The sequence below is a fragment of the Staurois parvus genome, unplaced genomic scaffold (genome assembly GCF_062004578.1).
Source record: "Staurois parvus isolate SC_StPar_1 unplaced genomic scaffold, SC_StPar_1.0 ptg000670l, whole genome shotgun sequence".
Lineage (NCBI taxonomy): Eukaryota > Metazoa > Chordata > Amphibia > Anura > Ranidae > Staurois > Staurois parvus.
Window position 1 is genome coordinate 1813176 of NW_028318466.1, and position 25825 is coordinate 1839000.

Genomic DNA, 25825 nt, shown 5'->3' on the forward strand with positions numbered 1-25825 from the left:
TGGAAAAGACATATAGGTGAACATATTAACAAGCATATTATCTTTGGGATTATATATACAGTATATCTTTATAGCATCCAAAACTAATCAAGTGTTCTGTTCCGAAACTCACCAACATCATTGGGGCAAGCCTGGGAGCATATATCTATTGAGAAGAGGCCAAACAAGTGTGTTAGCTATCCTTATGTCAGATATAAAAAAAAACACCAAAGGGGGGGGGGGGCACGCGTTGGTCAATAGTCTCTCCTATCAGAGCCAGATTTCAGTCTCATAAATATGATTTTAAATAACTCTGGCCCTAAGCATTTAAACCAACCCATTTACCCATTTAACACTTTTACATCCAGAATTCAGCAAAATGTATACAAAGAAAAAAGAAGGAAAGTTTTGTGGTAAACAAATCTACAAAATTTCCACTTCCAATCCAGTTACAGGAAAAAGAAAAAAAACTGTGGTTGGAGAAAAGAAAAATAAACAAATACAACCGTAATAAATCGAGTAAAAAAGAGAGAACCTGTTGCCAAGCTGTCAGTCTAAATACACACGCACTTAGAGAGGCTTCAATAAGGTCTTGCTGCCAATTGAATACCACCCAAGCTTCAAAAACTAAATCTTGCCTCATAACTAGCCCAACATTGCAGTGTAGCCAGCTAGAGATGTGAAAAGAAGTGAAAGACTAAAATAGGAAGAGACATCCTGTGATCCTAAACCAAATAGTCAGCTCTACAGCTATACTGAGGAAAGAAGAAAAAGTATATGTATAGTATGTGAGGAGACAAACACTTTAAAACCTTTCCAATGTTATATAACATATCACAAATCTCATAAGGGAAAAAGCACTCCATAAAATTTCTGCAAGGGCCGTTAAGTAAATTCCCTTGGTACTCATCCAATCAATATAGCTCCTGCCAGGTGTACCCAAGCTGGTAATCCTGGCTGGTGGGTGACATCACAAGGTCTGGCCCCCGGAACCTCGCATGTGCGGGAAACCCGGTGCGTGCGTACCAGAACCAAGGCCGCAATGGGAATGGGTGGAATTACACAACCCTCACAGCACTATGCGAAAAGTGTCTTAAATTTCAGAGAGTAAACCCAGGTTTACTCCCAGGTCCAAAACCCATAAGTATCGACAAATAATTAGTATATCACCATCAGATATAGTATGCTTTACAGAAAAGGTTTATACGTGATCATTTTGTTTAGTTCGGGAGGCAGTGGCATTGAGCCTCTTGATCCACATTGTTTTACGCTGGAGGACCCTGTTGTCTCAGTTACCTCCTTTCAGATCCTCATAACTTCAAGTATTACAAAGGAAACATATGAGATGTCAGATTTATGGTGCAAGCCTGTATGATGGGTAATTGGGGTTAGTTGATCCATTGATGCAGCTCGTGGAAAATTTTTCCCACATAGCCCCACACTTACACTCTATCAAGTAGATAACTCTCTGTGTTGAGCAGTCCGCATTACAATTGGGCAAAAAAGTCTCGCCATTTGGCAGCATCATCCAGGCACTGTGGACAAAGGCCACTTCAGAAAGTGCCCCTGTGCTCATGACAGCCACGACACCCAGGTGTAAAGTGACTAGAATTGATTTTGTCTCTTATGGAGTTCAGGTGTCTCTCTAACACATCTGGAAACTGTGTGAGACTGTTGAGACAAAATTTCACGTATAGTAAAATGTTGTGCATAAAATTTGGTAGTAAACTTTACAGTATTTTGTTCCTTTTTCAGTGTAAACCCATGCATGGAAACAATTAAGCCCTTTTTGATAGGCCTTTTTCAAGTTAGTTTTGTTGTATGTGTATGCTAATAAGGTGTCACTGAAGCAAGGATTCCTGAGCTAAAAAGTCCTCATTTTCAGTGTAATTTCTGTACTGGGCAAATGAAATACTTCTAACCAGTGGTGCGAAATGTGCGTTGCAAATGTACAGCAGGGTATTGCCCGCTGTAGGTTTGCGGTAAAGGTTAGTTGCTAGGCATCTGTCTTCCTGAGCAAAAATTTCAGTATCAAGGAAATATATGTTTCCCATCTTAGATTTCATAGTGAACCAGGGTGGGATCTAGCCTGTCTGATCTGGGGGTGCAGTAAAAACCAGGGGGGCATACTGCCAACTGGTTCATGGGAGCTCCAGTGCATTCTCCCTGGCTGACAGCCTCTGAGCAATGTATTAGCATCTGGGTCTGGGGCAGCAGTGCTTGCTTCTAAAAAAAAAAAAAGATACTTCTAACGTAATCTTACAAAGACCATGAACTAGGTAACTCCTTTCAAAGTCCAGCCCCCCCCACCCCCTTTTATCTGTTTTTTCTAAGTCCAGTCCCCCTACCCTTTTTTTTTTTTTTTCTGTCTCTACAAAGTCCAATCCACCATTTTTCTATCTCCCTAAAATCCAGCTCCCCCCATTTTATGTCTCTCCAGCCCCCCCACCACCACCACTTTCCTGTCTCCTCAAAATCGTGTCCCCATTCTCCCTGTTTTTCTGTCTCTCCAAACTCCAGCCTCCATATTTCTATCCCCACAAAATCTCTTTCCTCTTCTTTTTCTGTCCAACAGGCCCCCCTCGCCATTTTTCTGTCTCTCCAGTCCAGACCCTCACTCTTCTACCTCTATAAATACAAATTCCAGTACCCCTTCTCATTCTTTTGTCTCTCCAATGTCCAGTATTCCTGTCCCCTAATTTTTCTCTCTCTCCAAAGCCCAGTCCCACAATTTAGATTTTTTTTTTTTTTCGTCCTTTTATGATCAAAAAAATTATTATAAAATTTAGGGGGACTTTGGCCAAATTTTTTTTTCAACAAATTGTAACTAGATATCTTTGTAAAAAACGAGCCTCATACACTGGGACAATTTGAGGCATAAAGATCGCTGTAGCATTAAATCCTGGCAGTTTTACACCTGGGAAGTCAGACTGCTCATACAGCCAATGAATGAATGATGTTATGCGCTTGTAATTGGATGTACGCCAATGCTTTAGTACATTGGCATTATGAGGTATTACCTCGAAATGTCTGTGTGTAAATTCTGAGAGCAAGCATGTACACTTATTTACTTATGTGACTGGATGTTCAAACCACCTGTGGCTCCCCTGGCATGGAAAAACCCCAGGATTTTATGCTATAGGAATTTATAGGCCTTGTGTCCTTCTTGTGCACCAGGCCTAAAGCTACTCTTGGCTTATAAATTTTCTTATGCACTTTATTATCTTAATTTCAGGGGATGACAGAAGAAGAGGAAGATAAACTTTTAGCTTTGAAAGATTTTATGTTAAAATCAAATAAAGCCAAGGCGAACGTGGCTGATCAGAGCCACTTGCATGAGAATGCTGTAAAAGGGGTGATTGATTTACAACTTCTGGGCATCAGTGGAAGACATGCTGACCTTGGGAAAACCAAGTTAGACACTGAAGATAAACGCAGTAAGTAATTAAATCCGCTCATGTTCCACAAGTGGTCAGTGAAAGATAAAATGGGGTTTTCAGTTAAGTTGAGATCCTTTTATAAGAATACTAGGTAGTTACAGGTAAGGGCAAAAGTGGTTACATTTGACAATTTGTACTCAGATTTTTACACCACAACAAGAAATGAAGGGGGAAAACAAGGGGAAAGGGTAATTTTAAATTCATTACGTAGATTATTTTGTCAGCTGGGGAAGCTAGAGACACTTAGTCCTCATTCACATGGACCGCGAGCCCCAAACATGGAGAAGGGCCATTTGTTTACAGCCTCTAGTCCTATTTTGACAGGCATGCAGGTTAGTGTCCCCAAGACAGTGCACTGGCTGTCTTGAAAGCAGAATTGTTGAAAAAAAATAAAAAATCCAGGTTTATGTTTATTATAAAAACTTTTTGAAGTGGATAAGATACACCTGGAAATGGGCTTTAAATGTTTACTCAAATTAATATATCTGGCAATAAAGTGTAAATTTAAATGAGGGTTTTGTGCTCAAAGGTATTGGGACACCCCTCCAAATCATTGGATTTAGGTGTTCCAATAACCTCCATGGCCACGGGTGTATAAAATAAAGCACCTAGGCATGCAGACTGCTTCTACAAACATTTGTGAAAGAATGGATCGCTCCCAGGAGCTTAATGCATTCAGGCGTGGTATCGTGATAATCCTTTTGTGAAATTTCATGTTCTCTGGAGTGACGAATCCAAGCTTCTCTGTCTGACAATCTGATGGAGGTGTCTGGATTTAGCGGTTGCTAGGAGAACGGTCCTTGCCTGACTGCATTGTGTAAAGTTTAGTGGAGGGGGGATTATGGTGTGGGGTTGTTTTTGTGTTTGTTTTTGTTTTTTTTTTTCATGGGTTGGGCTTGGCCCTTTAGTTCCAGTGAACGGAACTCTTAAGTCGTCAGCATACCAAAACATTTTGGACTATTTCATGCTCCCAACTTTGTGGAAACAATTTGGGGATGGTTCCTTCCTATCCCAACATGACTGCACAGCAGTGCACAAAGTAAGGTCCATAAAGACATGAATGAGTGAGTTTGGGGTGTAGGAACTAGTCCTAACCTCAACCCGATAGAACACCTTTGGGATGAATTAGAGCAGAGACTGCCAGCCAGGTTTTCTCATCTGACATCAGTGCCTGACCTCACAAATGAGCTTCTGGCAGAATGGTCAAACATTCCCATAGATACACTCCTAAACCTTGTGGACAGCCTTCCCAGAAGAGTTGAAGCTGTTATAGCTGCAAAGGGTGGGCCAACTCAATATTGAACCCCTATGGACTAAAACTGGGATGCCATTAAAGTTAATTTTAGTGTAAAGGCAGGCGTTCCTAATACTTTTGGCAATATAGTGTATGTGCAGCCAATTTTCCATTCACCAAATGCCTTTTGTAAATCAAGGTATTATCTTTTAAAAATAGCGGTAACATCATCCCTGTACATAGTCTGTGTAGATAACAGTGCCATGGGGAGTGGTGGTAGATAAGACCAGTTACCCTGTACATGGGGAGAGAGTGCAGCAATGACTGTTCTTGATCACAGGAAGCCCATGCACAGAAACAGAGTTTCAGACTAGATTAATGCACAGATTTGGAATAAAACACAAATCACACCAAAATTCAAGTAATGCACAGGCAGCTGGAGTTGTGTTTTAAATATTACCTTAGTTTACCCCTTTAAATTAACTTCGTTTTCCATGCACATGCAGTACTCCAATCACAGAAGGATCAGCAATCCTGTAAGACTATCAGGCTCTTCTTCACATATTAAGTGGATTCCAATACAGGGAACTTTCTGCCCGGAGCAGTGAGCACACGGCTGACCTTATCAGTGAGCTGTGGCTTCTTCACTATCCAGTCACAGGCTGTGGAGGTCCTTGACCAAGCTTTATTTCTTTAACTGCATTAGAGAAGAGTAAAGTCAAGAAATTTACTATGTTGTCAGAGAAGCCTGGAGTACAGGACAGACTTAAAGGAATTACATTTTTTGTTTAAGCCAAGCAATACAGTTTGGGTTTCAAATGGGAGGTTACCCAATTGACTTTTTAAAGGGACATTTTGGTACTTATTTTGTAATGTTTTTTTAAGAAATATTTTTTTGCAGTAGCCACTATAAACAGTTACTTTCTCATTTTCATTTAACTAGTGCATTATGATAATTATTACCAATTGTGATCTGTCAGCAGCTCGAAAGCATGTGAAGCCAGATTCTAATGTGAATGAAGAATGGAAGAGCATGTTTGGTGCCATGGAGCCAGCAAACATGAGTCAGGCTGCAACACGACCTCTGCCTCCAGCTGACCAGGAAACCCAAAAACCTCTTCGCTCAGAATCTTCTGCAGCGATTAATGCTCCATTGTCTTCCTCTCCGCAGGTAGTGATCATAAGAACATTTTGTATAAAATTGGCCATCAAATATAAAAAAACAGACTCGTTCATGTGAACATTTTTTAATAAAATTCAAATGTCAGTATCAGGAATTTAAAGGAATGTTTTATAAATTTAGAAAGTTTAATATAGTTAACAAATGTATTTACAAATCTCAGATGTAAAATAATGATTATTCCACTGACTAGGCAGTGCTTATTGTAGATCTAACAAGTGTTATGGCTTTGCTGTGAAATACCGTACATGCATTGAGCCTTCAGTAAATTACAATTTCCATCTCTGGAGATGTCCTGAAGCAACAGTGAACAGTCCACCAACTCTGGAAACTGTTGCTTTGTCTGAAGTCTGTGTATACTGTATACGTTTTGCTGTCGTTGTGAGAAAGACAAGAATATTGGGATATGGGATTTTTTGTGGAACCACACTTACTCTTTACAGTGAATAGTATAGTGGAGATGTTTGTATAGTGGAGATGTTTTCTGACAAATACCTTCTTGTCCGGTATGCCCACAGAAAAATTGTTTGATCTTTTTTTGCCTTCTATGGCCTTTTGTAACAGCCAATTTTAGACAGCAGACTGCATAGATTTTTTTTATTTTTTTTTGTAAAACTGGTCTTTTAAGAGTTAAAGGAAAGGTTGACCTGAATTAGTCAAGATAGCAGTGCTGTTGCAGAGTTGAAGCCACAAATGGTGTTTCCACAAGAATTCTGGAATTTCCTTCCTTTTTTAATAGCATTCCTTAGCTGACATCCCACATTAGAAATGTTCAAAGAATTAGGCTCCTTTCACACGAGGGGTTGATCAGGTCCACCTGTCAGTTTTTCAGGTAGACCTGATCGGATGGTTCATTCACCCTTGTGGACCAGTGGGTGGAAATGGAGTTGTGTGTTTACACCTCCCTACCCCTGGTTTGATCTGGTTTGATTAAAAAAAAAAAAGGGAATTTTGTCCCCTTCTGTCTAGGGATAAAACCGGAGGGTAGCCAGGTGTAAACTAACAGTAGAGTCCGTTCACTCCTGGTCGGTCACCGATAGAGCAGAGTGGGCCTTGTCTATGTCCACTCTGCATAAAGTAAGCAGATATGAATGGCTCATCCACCCTCTCTGCTCTGATCAGCAGAGGACAGATTCCCTGGTTATCTCAACAGAGTCTGCACTGTGTGTGAAGGAAGTCTTTGATTTCCAGCAACTAACCAAACATATCACAATTTTTACATTAATCAGTCGTCAGAAGGAACAGGAATCCAGTCGAGACGTCCCACCTTGCAGATCTACACAAGCACATCTCAACCATCAGCTTTTCAAATCAGGATGACAACTTGTAAAATTGAACTTCAACAGCTGGTCCAGCAGAAGCGGGAGCAGAGCAATGCTGAGAGATTAGCCAAGTATATGATGGAGAGTGCTGAGTGGGAGAGTAAACCACCACCAACAGGTATGCAGAGAACACACCAGGTATACGGTATGCTGGATCTATGTAAGCCAAGACATTTTTTCCAGTTTTGGATAACAATTTAAGGCTAGACTCTTGTCAGGTTCTTAATACTGACCAATATATTGCCATCACTCATATATAAGCAGACTGCTACATTAACTGTTAGCTGGCATCAGATATCAGTGAAAATATGTTACCATACCTTGGAACTTGTTGCAAAGTGCGAGCATTTTTAAAAGTTCATATGGTATCAGTCTGACATTTCATAGTTAATTAAATAAACATTTTTCAGTAACACTGCTAAAATAATTAGGCCCGATGAAGGGTTTCTGATTAACAGGTATGTTCACTAGAGTTTGAGTACTGCAAAACTGTGATATGTGCTTGTTGTCTTTTCAGGGTGGCATCCTAAAGGCTTGTTGGTGGCACACTTACATGAACACAAGGGCCCAGTAAACAGAATTCGGGTCTCTGATGAACATTCCATTTTTGCCACTTGCTCAAACGATGGAACAGTGAAAATCTGGAACAGTCAGAAGATGGAGGGAAAAACCACAACCACAAGGTATAATAATCAGCTAACTCCTCTTAAGTCATGAGGAAAATAGAATGTTTCATTCTCATAATGTGTATGAATTACCGTATTTTTCGCTCCATAATACGCACCTGACCATAAGACGCGCCTAGGTTTTAGAGGAGAAAAACAAGAAAAAAAATATTCTGAACCAATGGACTGCAGACATAGTACAGGAAGTGACCAGACACTGCGGACACAGTACAGGAGATGGACCAGACACTGCGGACACAGTACAGGAGATGGACCAGACACTGCGGACACAGTACAGGAGGTGGACCAGACACTGCGGACACAGTACAGGAGGTGGACCAGACACTGCGGACACAGTACAGGAGATGGACCAGACACTGCGGACACAGTACAGGAGATGGACCAGACACTGCGGACACAGTACAGGAGATGGACCAGACACTGCGGACACAGTACAGGAGATGGACCAGACACTGCGGACACAGTACAGGAGATGGACCAGACACTGCGGACACAGTACAGGAGATGGACCAGAGACTGCGGACACAGTGCAGGAGATGGACCAGACACTGCGGACACAGTGCAGGAGGTGGACCAGACACTGCGGACACAGTGCAGGAGGTGGACCAGACACTGCGGACACAGTGCAGGAGGTGGACCAGACACTGCGGACACAGTGCAGGAGGTGGACCAGACACTGCGGACACAGTGCAGGAGGTGGACCAGACACTGCGGACACAGTGCAGGAGGTGGACCAGACACTGCGGACACAGTGCAGGAGGTGGACCAGACACTGCGGACACAGTGCAGGAGGTGGACCAGACACTGCGGACCTTGAGGGAGGGAGGGGGAGCAGGTACCTGAGTTTGACAGGTACCTGCTCCCACTTCTGCAGAGTTCTCCTTCCTATACTGTGGGCACCCGACTTTGACAGCTTTGTTAATGGCCCGGTGTCTTTTGGGACCTGTCATGTGTCTTAGAAGACACTGGACCATTCACAAAGCGCAGCGCTTCTCGCGCATGCGCAGTGGGCGCCCGGCTGTTACAGATGCCGGGGCGGGAAGAAGCCAGCGCTGGAAGACTACAGCGCTGGACCGAGGAACAGGTGAGTTCCTGCCGCAGAGAACAGCTGAGCGGCCGGCCCGGTATTCTGCCATGGTGGCGGCGGAAATACCGGACCGGCCGCTTTATTTTCGCTCCATAAGACACACTGACAGTTTCCCCCCCCCCCCCTTTTTTGGGGGGGGGGGGGGAAGTGCGTCTTATGGAGCGAAAAATACGGTAAGTATGAATGTTTTTATCTGAACTGCTGAAATTGACCAGATCAAACCGTAATCATCTCAAAAAGTATATTTCTGTAGTGCTCTCTACTCTATAAATAATTCCCCTTGTTCAAGTGCAAATATAATAGAAATGCCAGTATTTCGTTAACCATTCATCTTTTTAATCAACGTGCATTAGATAAAGTGCAGATCACCAAAAATAATCCACTGTGCAAATTTAAATCACAAAATCAATCTATTGATGCTGAACATTTACAAATCAGCACATTGTTTTAACATATATAAAACACAAAATATATAAGCGCTGGGTTAAGGTAAGAGTGGAGAGCTGCCAGCATAAAGAGTGAAACCTCAAAATCCTCCAAAGAAAATATGTAAACAAGTAAAAATATGCAGCGCTAGAATAGCATTGATGAGTAAATGTACATGTATAAAAGTAGGCAAAAGATGCTCAAAACTGGCATATAACACTGTTAAAAGATAAGAAGACCAGTTTGAGGTATAATCTCACAGGAGCAGATAATGACAATCATACTCTAGTCCTTATATATGCACATATATGAGAGTGGACACAAATGCAGTAATAATCAGAGAAATGGCGTTTAGCAACGCTACGAGGTGAAAGACCAGTCTAGGATATCATCTCTTAGGTGCAAATGGTGACAATAGTGCTCTAGTCCATATAGTAGATAAAGCAAATAACCGTGATTGCTGTGGCTGTGAAAATAGGTGTACAATGCACTAAACGGATAGCACAAATGATTGTGCATTGGAGTATATAAGACCTACTCCTTGGTACTCGGAATGGAACCTTTAACACGGATGAAGTCGTCAAGGCAGGATCAGCCACCAGGGGTCATCCATCTAGGACAGGTTACCAGTCTCCAGCAGTGTTAATCACAGCCATCAGGACAGGTTAGCAGTCTCCAGCAATACCGGTCTCAACCATCGGGGGGGATCATGCAAATATGCATAGATCAGATATGAAGAAGCACCTCCTCTGCTGCCTCTTCCATCAATGTCTCCTCTCTACTTCCTCCCGACCTCGTTAATTAATTAATCCTTCATGATAAAATGCACCTTTAATAGTTCACACACCTGAACACTTCGTTCTGTGCACTCTTTTTGCACAGATTCACACTAGTGTTGCTGCATTATGATGCGTTTTTCAGTGTGTTTTTGTAGTTTTTGTGTTTTCTGTTCTAACCGCATGCGGTTTCCCCACTTCTTCTGTGTGAACTTTATCATAGCTCGAGTTCACATGGGAGCAGTGTGGGAGCCATGCTGAGTCTCAGTGATAGGAGAGGAGAGAAAGTGACAGGGATTTGACATCCCTGCCGCTTTCTTTCCTCTCCTTGCAGCGATGATAGTTTGGGCAAGATGGCATCTGATTGGCGTGCACCATCACATGATTCTTTGCGGTGCAATTTGCGTCCATTAAAGCAAATCGCACCGCAAAGTATCGGTGAGTACTTGACTAAAACTATCAGTACTCTTACTCGCCGATTTAAAAAAAAAAATGGTATTGGTGCATCCCTAGATGTAACCAATCAGCCGGGTTCTACCTACCTTTTTTTTTGTTTGTTTTTTTGTTTTTTTTTAAGCAACTATTATTTGAATGGTATTTATTGCACCGTTGGACATAAGTTATATTTTCTGGTGTTTTATCTTTTGCACTTTTACCTGTGGCAAACTGTATACTAATCTTGATTCACATTTTTGGTAGCACAGTCTATATTCACATTTATAAGTTAGCAATTGCATCCGTTTCCACCATGTAATCTAATATTCTGATCGTTTGAAGTTCGATCATACTAAAGCATCTCAGTGCTGTGGAATTATGCAAAAGGATTGGAAATGTTCTTCCCTGGCCAATCGACTCCGTTTTATCAAGTCCGATCAAAACTGAGCCAAAATTGATTGGAAAGGAAGTTATAGCTATTCGATTTTGGATTTGATAGTTTTAATTAAATTACACATCGGTTGGTGAAAAAAAATCAAACTATGTATGACCGCCATAACTCTACCCTCTCCAGACAGTGCTGCTGTCCAAGGATGACTTTGTTGCTCTTTCATGGATGGAGGAGCCACCCCAAGACTGGAAGTAATTTTTCTGGCTGAGTCACCAGGTCAAAAAAAAAAAGTCTCAAAAAAATTCAGTATAATGCAGCCACCACATCTAAGAATTTGCAAGCTGCAATATATTACATTTTTGTTTTTGAGTTTAATACTGCTTTATTATTCCCTGAGTTTGTCAAAACTCACATCTCACTTCTTGGGTCTGACCTTAAAATAAAAATAAAGAAGTTATTGGATTTCCACTTTAACCTCCTGCATTTATTGTGCATCTGTATATTAGTAAATGCTGCATTGAAATAGTTTAAACAAAGCAAATCGCAATCTTGCATGCTTTATAGTTGTATTATGTTTTTGCTTCTACTAATTGTGTGCTTTGTGTTGTTCATGCCTGCTGACCTGACTGCTATGAATATTGAAATCTCTATTTTCTGACTTAGGTCAATATTGACTTATTCTCGCATCGGTGGGCATGTTAAGACACTGACATTTTGCCAGGGATCGCATTACTTAGCTGTGGCATCTGATAATGGCAACGTTCAACTTCTTGGGATTGAAACCTCAAAACCACCAAAGTCTCCAAAAATTCATCCACTGCAGAGCAGGTATAAATGTCTTTAGAATTGATTACCATTTTATATGGGAAACTCATACAAATGAGCGCAGAGAGGCCACTCCAGGTGGAAACATGTGAACAGTTAATCATGAGCTCACCACTGCTGCCTTGTTAATCATTTGCATGAGAAGAGAACTAGAAAAAATAGGCGCTGTGGAAAATGCTCTCAGACAAGCACCTTAGTGAAGGTGCATCTTTTAATGGGTGAGACAAAGTAGCAAATATAATAAAATTGACCAGCCTGAAGTGGACAATGTGACTCCAATAGATGGCCCGTCCGCTCTGAGGGGAGCTGAGATCAGAGAATGCTCCTGTCGACTTCAAATCACGTGGTGTCAGCGTCCCGGGTGGTGTCACCATGGCAAGCGAAGGCAGTGTCCGGCATTGGCTTCAGCTGGGAGCATATGTAGGGTTACCAAGACGACATGTTTTGCGCAGTTGCGCTTTGTCAAGTCTCTGGCAACCCTGGCTGGCGGCCATTATATAGAAGACCATTAAAGGGAAGGCTGGCTGAGTGTAATTAGCAGGGGATGGGGTGTCAGTCAGAGCGGGCGGCTCGTCCTGAAGCAATGTTGAATACAAATTTAAAGGTACAAATTGCAAATTATAAAAAGTGATATGTATAAGAACACTATTGGAAAGCATGATATACTTTTATCTTTGGCAGAATAAAGGTAATACAACAATAAAAAAAAAAAAAAAACTATTCTTGTGGAAGAACTCTAAGTTAAAAATGACATCGCTGGTTCATGGAAGCTATGTCAAAAATTGCGTTTATAGTGAGGTAATTATGGGTATATGGACAAAGAAGGGGGTGGGGAGAAGTGAAAGCTTGGCATAAGAAAATAAAAATGACTGAATAAAAGGTATGGCTAAAAGGAATATAGTAAAATCAATACAGCTATCAAATTAGGTAGCTCATGTGTTCGTAATCAAATAAACGCAATAGATGCGTAATAACATGTATTCGTAATTGAGTAAACAGAATATATACATGGTAACAGTGAGGATTAAAAAACAAGTGTTAAAAGAAGACAATACTGTATGTAAAAAAAAAAAAAAAACACACTGGAGGATCCCAGTTCCAGGGACTATAAGTCATACTTGTTAAATAACACGCAGCCATCCTTCTAACACGCAAACACCCAAGATTTCCTTAGACCCAGATATCATTCACACCAATTTTAAATCCAAATACAGTTTCTTTCCAGTACAGTCCAAGGGACCATACATTGAGACCTTCTACCAGGCAGCTTATAAAGATCTTCTTAGCTTGTGCAATAATCCACCTATTAGTTATAACATGAGCAATTCCGAAGCACAAGCCTTAAAAAAACTTAGAGAATAATAAAAACATTGTCATTAAGCAAGCTAATAAAGGAGGAAGTCTTGTTGTACAACACACCAGTGATTACATCAATGAGTCCATTCGTCTCCTTTCTGATATCGACACATATCAGTTACTAAAGGCAGATCCCTTACCAGAGTATCAAATAGCCCTCAAATTACTCATTGACGAAGCATATAATGATAGTGTAATTAATGAGAGAAAAGTCTTTCCTCCTTCCCCCCCCCCCCCCCCCCCCCCCATTTGTAGTACTCCGTATTTTTATAATTTGCCAAAAATACACAAATCTGCTACTCATCCCCCTGGCCGCCCTATAATTGCAAGCACCAATAGTTTTACTAATGGCCTCTCCAAGTACATTGACCATTTCCTCCAACCATTAGTTGTACAATTGCCATCCTACATCAGACTCCAGTCATGTGATAGAAATCCTCAGCCATTACCAGTGGAAACATGGGTATCATTGGATATCACTTGATGTAACTTCCTTATACACATCAATCCCCCACCACATACACTCAGCCAGCCTTCCCTTTAATGGTCTTCTATATAATGGCCGCCAGCCAGGGTTGCCAGAGACTTGACAAAGCGCAACTGCGCGAAACATGTCGTCTTGGTAACCCTACATATGCTCCCAGCTGAAGCCAATGCCAGACACTGCCTTCGCTTGCCATGGTGACACCACCCGGGACGCCGGTACGCTGACACCACGTGATTTGAAGTCAACAGGAGAATTCTCTGATCTCAGCTCCCCTCAGAGCGGACGGGCCGTCTATTGGAGTCACATTGTCCACTTCAGGCTGGTCAATTTTATTATATTTGCTACTTTGTCTCACCCATTAAAGATGCACCTTCACTAAGGTGCTTGTCTGAGAGCATTTTCCATAGCGCCTATTTTTATCCAGTTCTCTTACCATTTTATATGACTGTAGTTATAACTGATGTTGTTCTCCTATGTGTTACAAATGATTTACACTTACAGTATACTAAGTACCCTGCTTATCATATTCTCCAGCTATGACACTTGATGAACACTGATATATGGTAAAAGCATATTTGAATCCCAATTTTTCTTTTAGTTTAGGATTGGATGGATTAGAAAATGGTTAAAACTGTCAGTTTTTTTTTTTTTTAGCATTAAGCTCAACTCTCCTTTAATTCTGGCAGCAGTCACCGGAACACATCACTGCTTACTGTATGTAGCTAATGCTACTACAGTTCATTACAGCTTACACAGCAGTTGTATTGCTTTGTAATGAAAATGGTTTGTTTGGGCAAGCTTGGCCCAAAAGGACTATTTAAAGTAAAATTAAACCTGGAATTTTACTTTAATGCTGTTGGAGTGGTCAAAACATTCGCTTCAGATTCAACCTTGACTGCTTCCTTATGTCTGGGTTTTATTTATCCAACACGCAACAGTAGAACTGTTCTTGTTTCCCATAGCAGCCATGCCAGTTCTCTCACATTTCTGCTTATAAGAAAATGAGGAGTACAAATTGGAATCCTTTTAGTGGGTGAGAAGAGCAGGTGCCTTCAGGCACTCTAAAGCTGGCTCTACAATGATCTTTTTTTTTTCTTTCAGCCTGCAGACTAAATGGAAAAGATATAACAGATTCCTCTATCCATGCTATACAGTGCAGATGAAGGAATCAGCAGTGCTGGCGATTGTATTTTTGCCCAGCTCCTTTTGATTTTTCATTCAAAAGTTGTGATGATAGGGCCACCTGTGAAGCAAGTGTTTGGCTGGTTTACCAGGAAAATAACACTTTTTTTAAAATGAGTAGTCTTCTACTGGTGTATTAGCTTTCTGAATTGAACCTCATAAATGAAAACTAAAGCTAAGTACTAAGTTGTTAATTACCCATGACCGCTACATTCCAGCTTTCATATTTCCACAAGTTTTCTTTATTGGGGTACGACTTATCTTATGTTACCATATCTTCCTGTGGCCCATTGTTGGGTGTTTTCTTTGATTTTGGAAAAAACTCATATTTTCTTTCATTGTCTAGGTCATTGGATCTACAAGAGGATGGCTGTGTGGTGGATATGCATCAGTTCAATTCAGGCTCACAGTCTGTGCTTGCCTATGCCACAGTTAATGGGTCATTGGTAGGCTGGGATCTGAGATCTAACACTAATGCTTGGACATTGAAACATGACCTGCGCTTAGGACTCATAACTTCATTTGCAGTAGATATCCATCAGTGCTGGCTGTGCATTGGTAAAACTACTTTTCTTTTGTTTCTATTTCAAATTGGTATAAAGCCTAAATACTATCAGTATACTTTTTGGATAGCTGAGGGAAGAGTTACAATTTGTTTAGGCTTTTCCTTCTATCTGTGACCCTGTAGAAGAGAGCTTAATATCCGAGGAGGATGAAGGCGTGAACGCCAGGGTTACTCTTACAAAATTAGCCACATACTACACTTTGTTTAATGTGGTAGTAAACACTGCTTGGACACTTGTACCTACAGGAGAGCTTATAATAAAGCTTGCCTCTAGGTACAAGTAATATCTCTTACGAGTTTACAAGATATTCACTGTTTCTGCAGCCGGTGTCGTCACAGGCACATGTACTCTGAAGGGATGACATAATCATACCGTCCCTTCAGGGCTCTGTGCTGCGGCCATGGCTTGGCCATTCAAATGGCCAGAGACCTCAAACCTAGAAAGAAGACCGGTGGAAGATGAAAGCCCTGTCAGCGGTTCCAGCATGCCGCTGGAGGGCTTTGTGTAAAGGTAAGTTATCATAATGTGCTAGAATGCAATGCATAGTAGCCCATCATGACATTTACCTTGTAGAGAGTGTGTGGTTTTTTTTGTTTTTTTTTTTTTTATGGAAGAGTTTACTACTGCAATATTCTTAAGTAGCCACAATATTGGATAAAGTGCTCGAAAAAAAAAAATTTTGTTGCAAAGGATAAGAAGGGGGGGGGGGGACATTACGTTTTTTGCAATGTCTTCTTAGTTTAACATAAATATTTCATGTATACTGTAAAATACATTTTTCTAGTTAGACTGGCTTCAATTTGTACTTCATGGATTTCAGTCACCAGTGAATACGCATACAAATTAGTGCAGTTTGTTTTAGCATTGTTTTCAGGTTTGTTTAGCTCTGTCTGCTTCTATTCATTATTTCATGATATGTGTAAGTGTAGATTTTTAAATATCAAAATCTGTATTCTTGTGAGATACACCATGGTTATTTGTACCTGTAGTAAAAGGTTCCAATTTCATAGATACAAAATTTTGTTTTCTTATGTAAGGCACTAGCAGTGGAACCATGGCATGCTGGGATATGAGGTTCCAGTTACCAATCTCTAGCCATACTCATCCAGCACGGGCAAGGATTCGACGACTACTGATGCATCCTTTGAGCATGCACACAATGTACCAGTCCTGGGTGATAGCAGGTATGTGCTGTTTGCCATTACATTTGTATACAATTTCACCAGTAATTTTCTGTGTCCGTATTCAATATTTTTAAAATGCAGCCAAGCAGTATTTTTACTCTGCATGGCTATATTGCTCTCTACTCAAACAGGGTGCTCACTGACAAGTCTTTCTACAGTTGTGGGGTTGCATTAAGTTAGTTTATATTGTTGCAAGTGTAAATAGTTTCCTTTATTTCTAGCAAAACAATTGTTATACTGTGTATTTGGACAGAATAATACTTCAAATTCTGCAGTATATTCCTTTACCACAATGAGCTAATTTTTCAGTTTGGTTAGCTTAATAATTTCCTGTTTTTCTAAACATTTCCTAGTATGATGTATATTTGGCCCAAAATTATGTGCTCTTCTGCACCTCCATCTGCTTGGAATGGAACTTGAAAAAGTCATGTGTTCAACAAACATGTAAGGGACTTTTGGTGGTTGAACTGTCTATTGGTCAGGGTTGATCCAGGGAGGTGACATCACTCAGAAGAACTAATTGCATTCAGCTTCAATGTGCTGAAAGCAGACTGAGCAGTTGTTTGTCAGACCTTAATCGACAAGTCACCGACATCTGCATTCAGAACAAAAGGTTTTCAGAGCGCTGTCCTAAAACTAGGTTTACACGGCCCTTTGTTTTTCTCTTATATCATATCTCTGGAGAAAATAAAAAGCACATTTCTGCAGTGCATGTTTTATACATACGCTGTCTTCTATGCGCTGTCTCTTTAAATGCACTGCATGTACAAAAAAATACCTGAATACTTTTCCAGAAATCCAGTGAGCTCCTATCTCCCTTTATTAAAGCGCAACTACACTGCATCTGGGCACCACAAATCAAAAACTCGAATTCATTTTTAATATTCAAAGCAAACTCGCCCATCTGTTCGTGTCTGCATGCTGTATTTGCTGAGAAATTACTTTACATCACCCCCTCACTTTTCTAGGCGTGGCCATCTTGAGGAGTAGCATTTACTTCCTAGATTCCATCTTTCCTTAGCTCAGGCATGCAGGCAGGAGGGTGTGCTTGGATAAGAAATCCCCTCCTCCCCTTCTGATGACTCCTGGAATGTATGACATTGTTTACCTAGATCTCGAAAATGTAAAACAAAAAGGCAAATAAAAATATATTCAACCTAAAATGACCGTTTTTACACATTTTGCAATTCTACCATTTTTAAAAATATAATGCCTTGAATTCCTGCCCACTTCACTCTATTGTGGGTCAATGATGCTGTTGTGGCATATATCTGCAAAAAGTGTGGACTTTTGTTTTTATTTTTAGTGACCTGCAGGCCGTACAAAAACCTGAACAATAGCCGTTTCTTTGATCGTGGCAGCTATCAAACAAAAGCTTGAATGTAAAACTGTTCATAGACATATAGATCTTTTATTTATAGTGATGAGTGCTATTGAGAAGCTTATTGCAGACGCTTTGAATAATAAGTCCTCTTGCGGTCATGATGCTTAGGCTAAGAACAGAATGCCAAAACTTCTAGCCAGTGATTATCTCACTGGGCAAATACACTATAACAAACTAAGGTTTTGTTTTCCTCAGAAATTGATTAGAATTGATGCAAAATGTTCTGTTCAGATATAAAATGCAAAATGGGTGTAGAATGTATTTATAAAGTCATTGCATTTGTTTTGTTTTTAATTGATTAAAATGTGAGGCTCTGGTGTCATTTGTAACAGGTTTGTAAGTCCTGAAGAGTTTTAAAATCACTGATCTAAATACAAAAAACATCTGTGTAATGAAAGTCTGTCTTTTTTTTTTTTTCTATGTTGCGGTTGTCATTTTTTTGTTGCAAGTTATCAGGGTGGTTTTTAAAATATAAGTATATCCAAAACAAAAAACGTTTTTATTTTAGTTAGAGTGGAGATGGCTTAGAACACCTATAGAGTTTTTATTACTGTCTGTGCCCCCCCCCCCATGTTAGGGCGATTCATCCTCTCTATTTGTCCTGTTTACCATTACCAATGAAAGGTTGTCCTCAGAAAAGTAATAGAGGGGAAATCTTCCAATGAGGACATTAGTTCTTGTGACCTGTGGGGCCCCAGGGGATTCCCTTAATTTGCAGGGATTTCCTATTGCTTCCTGTTTTGACTATGGAACAGGAAATGAAGAAAAATCTCCCCAATGGGACAAAAAGTCAGCACAGGGGACATTACTTATAGTCAGTAGTACTAATTTCATTTCTCTTAATTGAAATACTCCATCTCCCCATCTCACGATAGTTTTCGAATGTGGCAGGGTTAATAAAACTGAGAGGGCAGTTACTCAAGTGAGTCTGATTATGCCCATCCTTTCTGCCCAAACTCCGTCATTCATAGGAGCCATACTACAGCTTCTGTCAATAAAACAGGATTTATGAATGGAGCTGGCAAACCTTTCAGTTATCAGCCCATCCTCTATTCTTAGATCACTTTTTTCAGTCATAGATGTACTTACGGCTTCAACGAATTGTGGAGCTGGGTGGAAAGGGCTGGCATATTAGGCAGTCTTGATGAGTGCCTGTCACTGCTCCCCTGAGTCCTATTAACCCCGCCAAACTGCAAGATTACGAGGGTGGGGCTAGGTCTGGACTTGAGAAATTTGCTTTGAATTTAGGCATCAGCTAAAAAAAGTTAGGAGCCAGTTTTTTTTTTTTTTTTTTTTGTTTTGTGTTTTTTTTTATTTAGTGTAGCGTGGGTTGTCAGCGCCTGGGGCAAGGCAGCTTTTGGGCGACAATGTTTACACGATGTGATTTCCCAACCAAAATGCCCAGGTGTGACTGGAGCTGCCCTGGTTCACATATGTGCGATTCTGGATGCTTTTTCAAACTCAGATTCACATGACAGGCTAGATATTTTGTTTCTATTGAGGTTGATCAAACGGATGTGATCCACACACATTGTGTTTTGAATGCTATTACGAAAAGGGTTCTGTGGGAGTTTGTAGCGGTGAGTTCCTGACTCGCAAGTGATCGTGGCATGTGGAGATAATTTCTCACATAAGATTGCTATTGACAGTTTTTGCATTGAAGTGAATGAGAGGCGATTTGGCATTGGAGTCAATAGACGCAATTTTTGCAGTAGCGTCAATAAACTCGACTTTTGCAGTGAAGTCAGTGGGAGGCAGTGTGTGAACCTAGGCGCCAGGACGCAATTTCTAGTTGCCATGGCGACCTGGCTCCTGGGTTAGGTGTTGGAGGAAGATTTCAGGATAGTATGCGATTCGGAAGAGATATCCACACAAGGGACATAACCTAGTGACTGTAAATATTGTGCTGATATTTATTTATTTTTTTTTCCACTTAATTTGAACTCCAGCCAAACAAATTCCCATCTGAAATACACTTACGTGATTCTTTGTCATTCATAATCGTTTGTTAGACGGCATAGCCAGGTGAATGACACAACTTTTCTCTGTTAGGCCTTTTACACATGGGGCTGTTCAGCAGTGTGATCCTTTCAGAGCTTTAGTGCACTCAGGAGGGACCAGTGCAGTGTCCAGCATCACTCCATGGTGCTTTAAAGTCTATGGCAGGCTACGACTGGACTGAGCTGAACCCTGTACCGAAAGGTACTGACATTTGGGGCCCTGTCTGTTCAGGGACAACCTTGTTAAAGGGTATAGGTGATGGATGCTATTCTTTAAATTTAGTTTACTCTATCCAACAGGGTCTGAATAGATACTAGTCCTGTACCTCTCTCTCCCACACTAAATTGCTACTCTACAGGGGATGACAGGAGGCTGATATTAAGACGGATTTAAGTGCCTATGTAAAAATACAGTACATTGAAATACACTTAGAATGCTCAACTACATTTAACAGACTTTTTTTTATTTTTAATCTGTGTGGGGTTCAGCTTTCACTGTGTTTAAAATACTCAGATTTTATTATAAAAGATGTACAAAAATCTGTACTTTTTAACCATTTCAAGTCCAGACACTTTTACCCCCTTCCTGTCCAGGCCAATTTTCAGCTTTCAGTGCTATCAAACTTTGAATGACAATTGCGCGGTCATGCTTTTATTTTGGTGGTATTTATTCACCACTTGGTTTTCTTTTTTTTTTTGCTATGTAAATGAAAGTCCAAAAATTTTGAAAAGTGTTTCTTATAAAATTTTGCAAATATTTCATCATAAATCTTGGCCAAAATTTATTTAGTTATCTTTTTAGTAAAAAAAAAAAATAACCCAAATTAGTTTATAACCAAAAATTATAATTTTTTAATTTTTTTTTTTTACATTTTTATTTTATTTATTTATTTTTTTTACATACGGTCACCCTAGCAGTACAGTGTCACCATGGTGAAACTACTACTTGTGGGGGGTGATGAAGATTTTTTTTCTTTTTACACTGATTGCTTTTACACCTATAAAGGCTGTAAAAGCAATCATTGCTCCTTCTCTCTGGCTGCATTCTTGCAGTCATTGAGAACTACTGTGTGAGCTGTGATTGGTCACAGCTTGTCACATGGTACAAGGCTGTTGTGAATAGCCTTGTACCATGTAACCTCTGTGATCATTCACAGATTTCACATGTAGTAAGCAATGATGTCAGAAGTGACATCTTGCTTACTACTCTGCATGTGATCACTGATTGGCCAATCAGTGATCACATGATCGGGACCTTGCACAGAGGTCCCGTACGACAATTGGTGTTCCACTGTGAAACACTGAGGACACAGCGGGCACCGGATTGCGGTGCTGCGCGCTCCCAGGGAGCGCAAACAGGTTTGGGAGGCTGTTTATAAACAGCCACCTGACCCTGCACTGCCACCGTCTGGCCATTTATATGCAATGGCTGGACGGGAGGTGGGGTAAAGATTTGTTGTCATGGAGGCAACACAATGAAACTTGTCTGACTTACTTAAATTGAATCCAGCCCTGGTTATTGTGAAGAAACCAGTTATTTGGAATATAAAGTCATTTGCTTGGAAAGTGTTCCAGCACAAGGCTCTGAAAAAAGTCTAGCCATGAATGCAAAAAGGATTAAATTGCTTGTCTTTCATTTTAAGAAAACCAGTAAACCTCTGTGGATTTTTCAAGGTCATGTTTGAAAATCAACTGTCTAAATAGTTCCTGTGAATTTCAAATAAATGCTCTGGCATTCATGCTTTTTGATTTTAATTTCCTGAATGTAATTTGGCATTTATACAATCAGAAGGTCAAGCATAACATTGTGCTGGAGTTAAGGGAACATATGTTGTCCTCCTTGCACTCTGCTGGGAATTAAATGTCTAATCGCATTTACTGTACTGTATAATAGCACAGTTCCATTACTGACATTGACAAGTTCACTGAAGTTTAAAGACATTTATTTTTTTATCCACAGCAGGCATTACTATTAATTTGTGTTCTAACTTTTACTTTATTAGTTTGCAGATAGTCACAGCTAGAGCCCAGCAATCAGTAAAGCTCATGCCTTCTGCTGAATTCTGGACTCTAGCTGACTTATGCAGGCCATAGATGGGTTGAAAATCGGACGATTTTTCGGCCGAAAATAAAATTGGCCGATTTTCGGATCGTTAGTGGGCTAATTGTTCGGCCGTTTATTGGTATTTTGGCAGATTTTTTTTATCGGTAAAGTTGGAAAAAAAATCGGCCGATTTTCGTGGCAATGATGGGCAAATCGGCCGATTTTGTTTTGTTTTTTTTTTTTTTTTTTACCGATAAAAAAAATCTGCGCATGAGCAGTGACCTGCAAGAGGAAGACAAAAAGAGGATGAAGAAGAGGATGAAGAAGAAGAGGAGGATGAAGAAGAAGAAGAGGAGGAAGAAGAAGAAGAGGAAGAAAAAAGAGGAATTCCAGTCCAGCAAAAAGTGTTTCTGCAGAGAGCTCCACTATTTCTTTGACAGTTCCTTGACATTTATAGCGGCTGCAACATTGTATCTATTTGTTTCCGAATAAAAACATCTGTATCCTAAATGGATACAAATAGATACATTGTTGCAACCGCTTTAAATGTCAATGAACTGTCAAAGAAATAGCGGAGCTCTCTGCAGGGACACTTTTTGCCGGCTGTAGACTGGATGAAAATCGGGCAATTTTTTTTTTTTTTTTTTTTACCGTTGCTGGTAACGTCGGCCTCTTGAACGACCAATTTTTTTCGTTTTTTTTAAAAGAAAAATCGGCCGATTTTCGACCCATCTATGGCCTGCATTAGACTACATTCACACTAGCTTTTTCAGCAGGCGTCAGACAGGCCTTTGGGAAGCGTTTTTAATGCTTCTCAAACGCCTATGAAAATTCTGCACATAGCAGCACACAGGGTTGTTTACACTGAAGCGTTAGCATTGCGTCACGGCAAAACTGGCGCCTCATGTTGAGTCAGGAGGTGTTGAAGCCTCCTATTCAAGGCTATGGTGCCACTCCTCAAATGCCTGGCAGGCATTTGGGGAACGTTAATACCATTTAACTTGATTATAGGCATTTGCCAAGTGTTAAAATTGTACCACAAATACCTCAAAACCTTGCATAGGGCGTTTGAGGAGCGTTAAAAATACTTCCCAAATGCCTGTCGAACACTATAGGGGCGTTTGGCAAGCGTTAGAAATAAAGTCAATTGTAAAGGAGCCCTTGGGGTAGGATATGTCTTACTCTTTCAGAAAGCCCACTGCATCTGGAAAGCAGCGGTACTTTCTGCAGCTGAATGCCATAGGGATGTACTATGACTGGGGGAGAGAGCCCTTTACACCATGTTCCAAATTTTTATGCAAATTCTATTTAAGCGTCACAAAGATGACATATTTAGTTTTTCAGTTTAACTCATGGATGGCATTGTGTCTCAGGGCTCTTTTGATCACTGAAAACAATCTCGGACACCTGTGATAATTAGATTTGGCAGGTGAGCCCAATTTAAGGAAAAATACTAAAGGAGGGTGTTCCACATTATTAAGCAGAGCACCATTTTCAAGAAATATGGGGAAGAAAGGATCTCTCTGCTGCCGAAAAAAGTGAAATAGTTCAATGCCTTGGACGAGGTATGAAAACATTAGATATTTCATGAAAACTTAAGCGTGATCATTGCACTATTAAGAGATTTGTGGCTGTTTCAGAGCACAGACGGGTTCGTGCTCTGAAGGCACATTGAGGAAGATTTCTGCCAGATCCATGCATCAGATCAAGAGAGCAGCTCCTAAAATACCATTACATAGCAGCAAACAGATATTTAAAGCTGCTGGTGCTTCTGGAGTCCCATGGACATCAAGATGTAGAGTCCTCCAGAGTCTTGCAACTGTGCATAAACCTTCTATTCGGCCACCACTAACCAATGCTCACAAGCAGAAACGGCTGCATTGGGCAGAAAAATACATGAAGACTAATTTTCAAACAGTCCTGTTCACTGATGAGTGCCGTGCAACCCTGGATGGTCCAGATGGATGGAGTAGTGGATGGTTGGTGGACGGCCACCCTGTTCCAACAAGGCTGCAACGTCGGCAAGGCGGTGGTGGAGTCATGTTTTGGGCCTGAATCATGGGAACAGAGCTGGTCGGCCCCTTTAGGGTCCCCGAAGGGGTAAAGATGACCTCTGCAAAGTATGTGGAGTTTATGACTGACCACTTTCTTCGCTGGTACAGAAGGAAGAACTATGCTTTCCGTAATAAAATCATCTTCATGCATGACAATGCACCATCTCATGCTGCAAAGAATACCTCTGCATCAATGGCTGTTATGGGGATAAAAAGAGAGAAAGTCATGGTGTGGCCTCCATCCTCCCCTGACCTCAATCCTATTGAGAACCTTTGGAGCATCCTCAAGCAAAAGATCTATGAGGGTGGGAGGCAGTTTACATCCAAACAGCAGCTCTTGGAGGCTATGCTGACATGTTGCAAACAAATTCAAGCAGAAACTGTCCAAAAAATCACAAGTTCAATGGATGGAAGACTTGTGAAGCTGCTATCAAATAAGGGGTCCTATGTTAAAATGAACGTGACCTGTTAAAATGTTATAAAAGTTAAAATGTTGTTAAAAGTTTGATTGAAATAGCTTTTGATTTCAGTAAATATGCTGCAAACACAACAAATGACAATTTTCAGTTCTTTACAACCTATAAAGTGTTTTGAAACTTACTGTGTGTAATAATTTGGAACAGTGCATTGGAAGTTTTTTATCTTATGCTGACTGTTATTTACATCAATTATTTAGGTAAATTAGAAAAATATAATTTGCATAATAATTTGGAACAGGGTGTAGTAACCTACAGCAGTAAAACAGACTGTTATTTCAGTGTTCATCGCAGCATTCAATCTCTACATAATATTTAATAAAACTTCAATTACAGTTTACAAAATACATTTTCTTTTTAAATATGGGTGGTCTTAACTAACAGTAAAGCCTGAGGCCTTATTCAGGTTAAAGTCTCTTAAAATTACTAAAACGAGCAAGAACATCATATGGCTGTCAAAAACATTTAATATGCTAATTAATGGTTTCACCTACTGTGCTAGCTACTTGTGAAATGGCTACCATTTAAGAAGCCATGAAATATCGGAAAAGCCAGTCTTTAGTGTGCCTAGTTAATAGAAACACAGCATGTCTTCTTTTACCAAAGAAAGTAGGATAAGAAGTGGTTCCTATTTCATAGTTGTAAACTCCTTTTTAGAATATCCTACTTTAACCACTTGCCTACCTGACACTTATACCCCCTTCCGTACCAGGCCAATTTTCAGCTTTCAGTGCTGTCGCACTTTGAATGACAATTGGGCGGTCATGCAACATTGTACCCATATGAAATTTTTATCATTTTTTTTCACACAGAGAGCTTTCTTTTGGTGGTATTTACTCGCCGCTGGGTTTTTTTTTTTTTTGCGCTATAAACAAAAAAAGAGCAACAAATTTAAAAAAAAATTTTTTCTTTGTTTCTATTATAACATTTTGCAAACGGGTAATTTTTCTCCTTTCACTAATATGCGTTGATCAGGCTGCACTGATAGGCGGCGCTGATGGGCGGCACGGATAGGCGGCATGGATGAGTGACACTGCTGGGCACCAATTATCAGGGCATTGATCCCTCCTCTGACAACTGTCGGTTCTCGGCAGTACTTTCCTCATGCTGTGACAGCGTGAGGAAAGTGCTACCGATAACCAGCAATTGCATTTCCAGGTGATCAGTGTGTCATTGGACATGGCTGATCACGTGGTAAAAGGTCGCTGTGATTGGCCTTTTACCATATCACATGATCAGCTGTGTCCGTAGCACGCAGCGATCATGGAGACTGCCGGGTGCACGCCATTGGGGGCATGCAGGAGAGCGCGT

The 25825-nt window shown here is 40.5% G+C and overlaps 1 protein-coding gene across 3 annotated transcripts in view; it reads left to right on the plus strand.

The window, feature by feature from the left end:
- The window catches only part of PIK3R4 (phosphoinositide-3-kinase regulatory subunit 4), an 81253-nt gene that overhangs the window by 42057 nt on the left and 13371 nt on the right, over positions 1–25825 (plus strand). For 2 of the 3 annotated variants that reach the window (XM_089652060.1, XM_089652061.1), the window contains exons 10-16: positions 3215–3416; positions 5634–5824; positions 7063–7273; positions 7673–7838; positions 11620–11784; positions 15153–15364; positions 16410–16556. In XM_089652060.1, coding sequence (XP_089508186.1) covers positions 3215–3416; positions 5634–5824; positions 7063–7273; positions 7673–7838; positions 11620–11784; positions 15153–15364; positions 16410–16556 — 1294 coding nt within the window. The remainder of the gene's footprint in view (positions 1–3214; positions 3417–5633; positions 5825–7062; positions 7274–7672; positions 7839–11619; positions 11785–15152; positions 15365–16409; positions 16557–25825) is intronic. The other variant, XM_089652062.1, reaches the window with a different exon arrangement.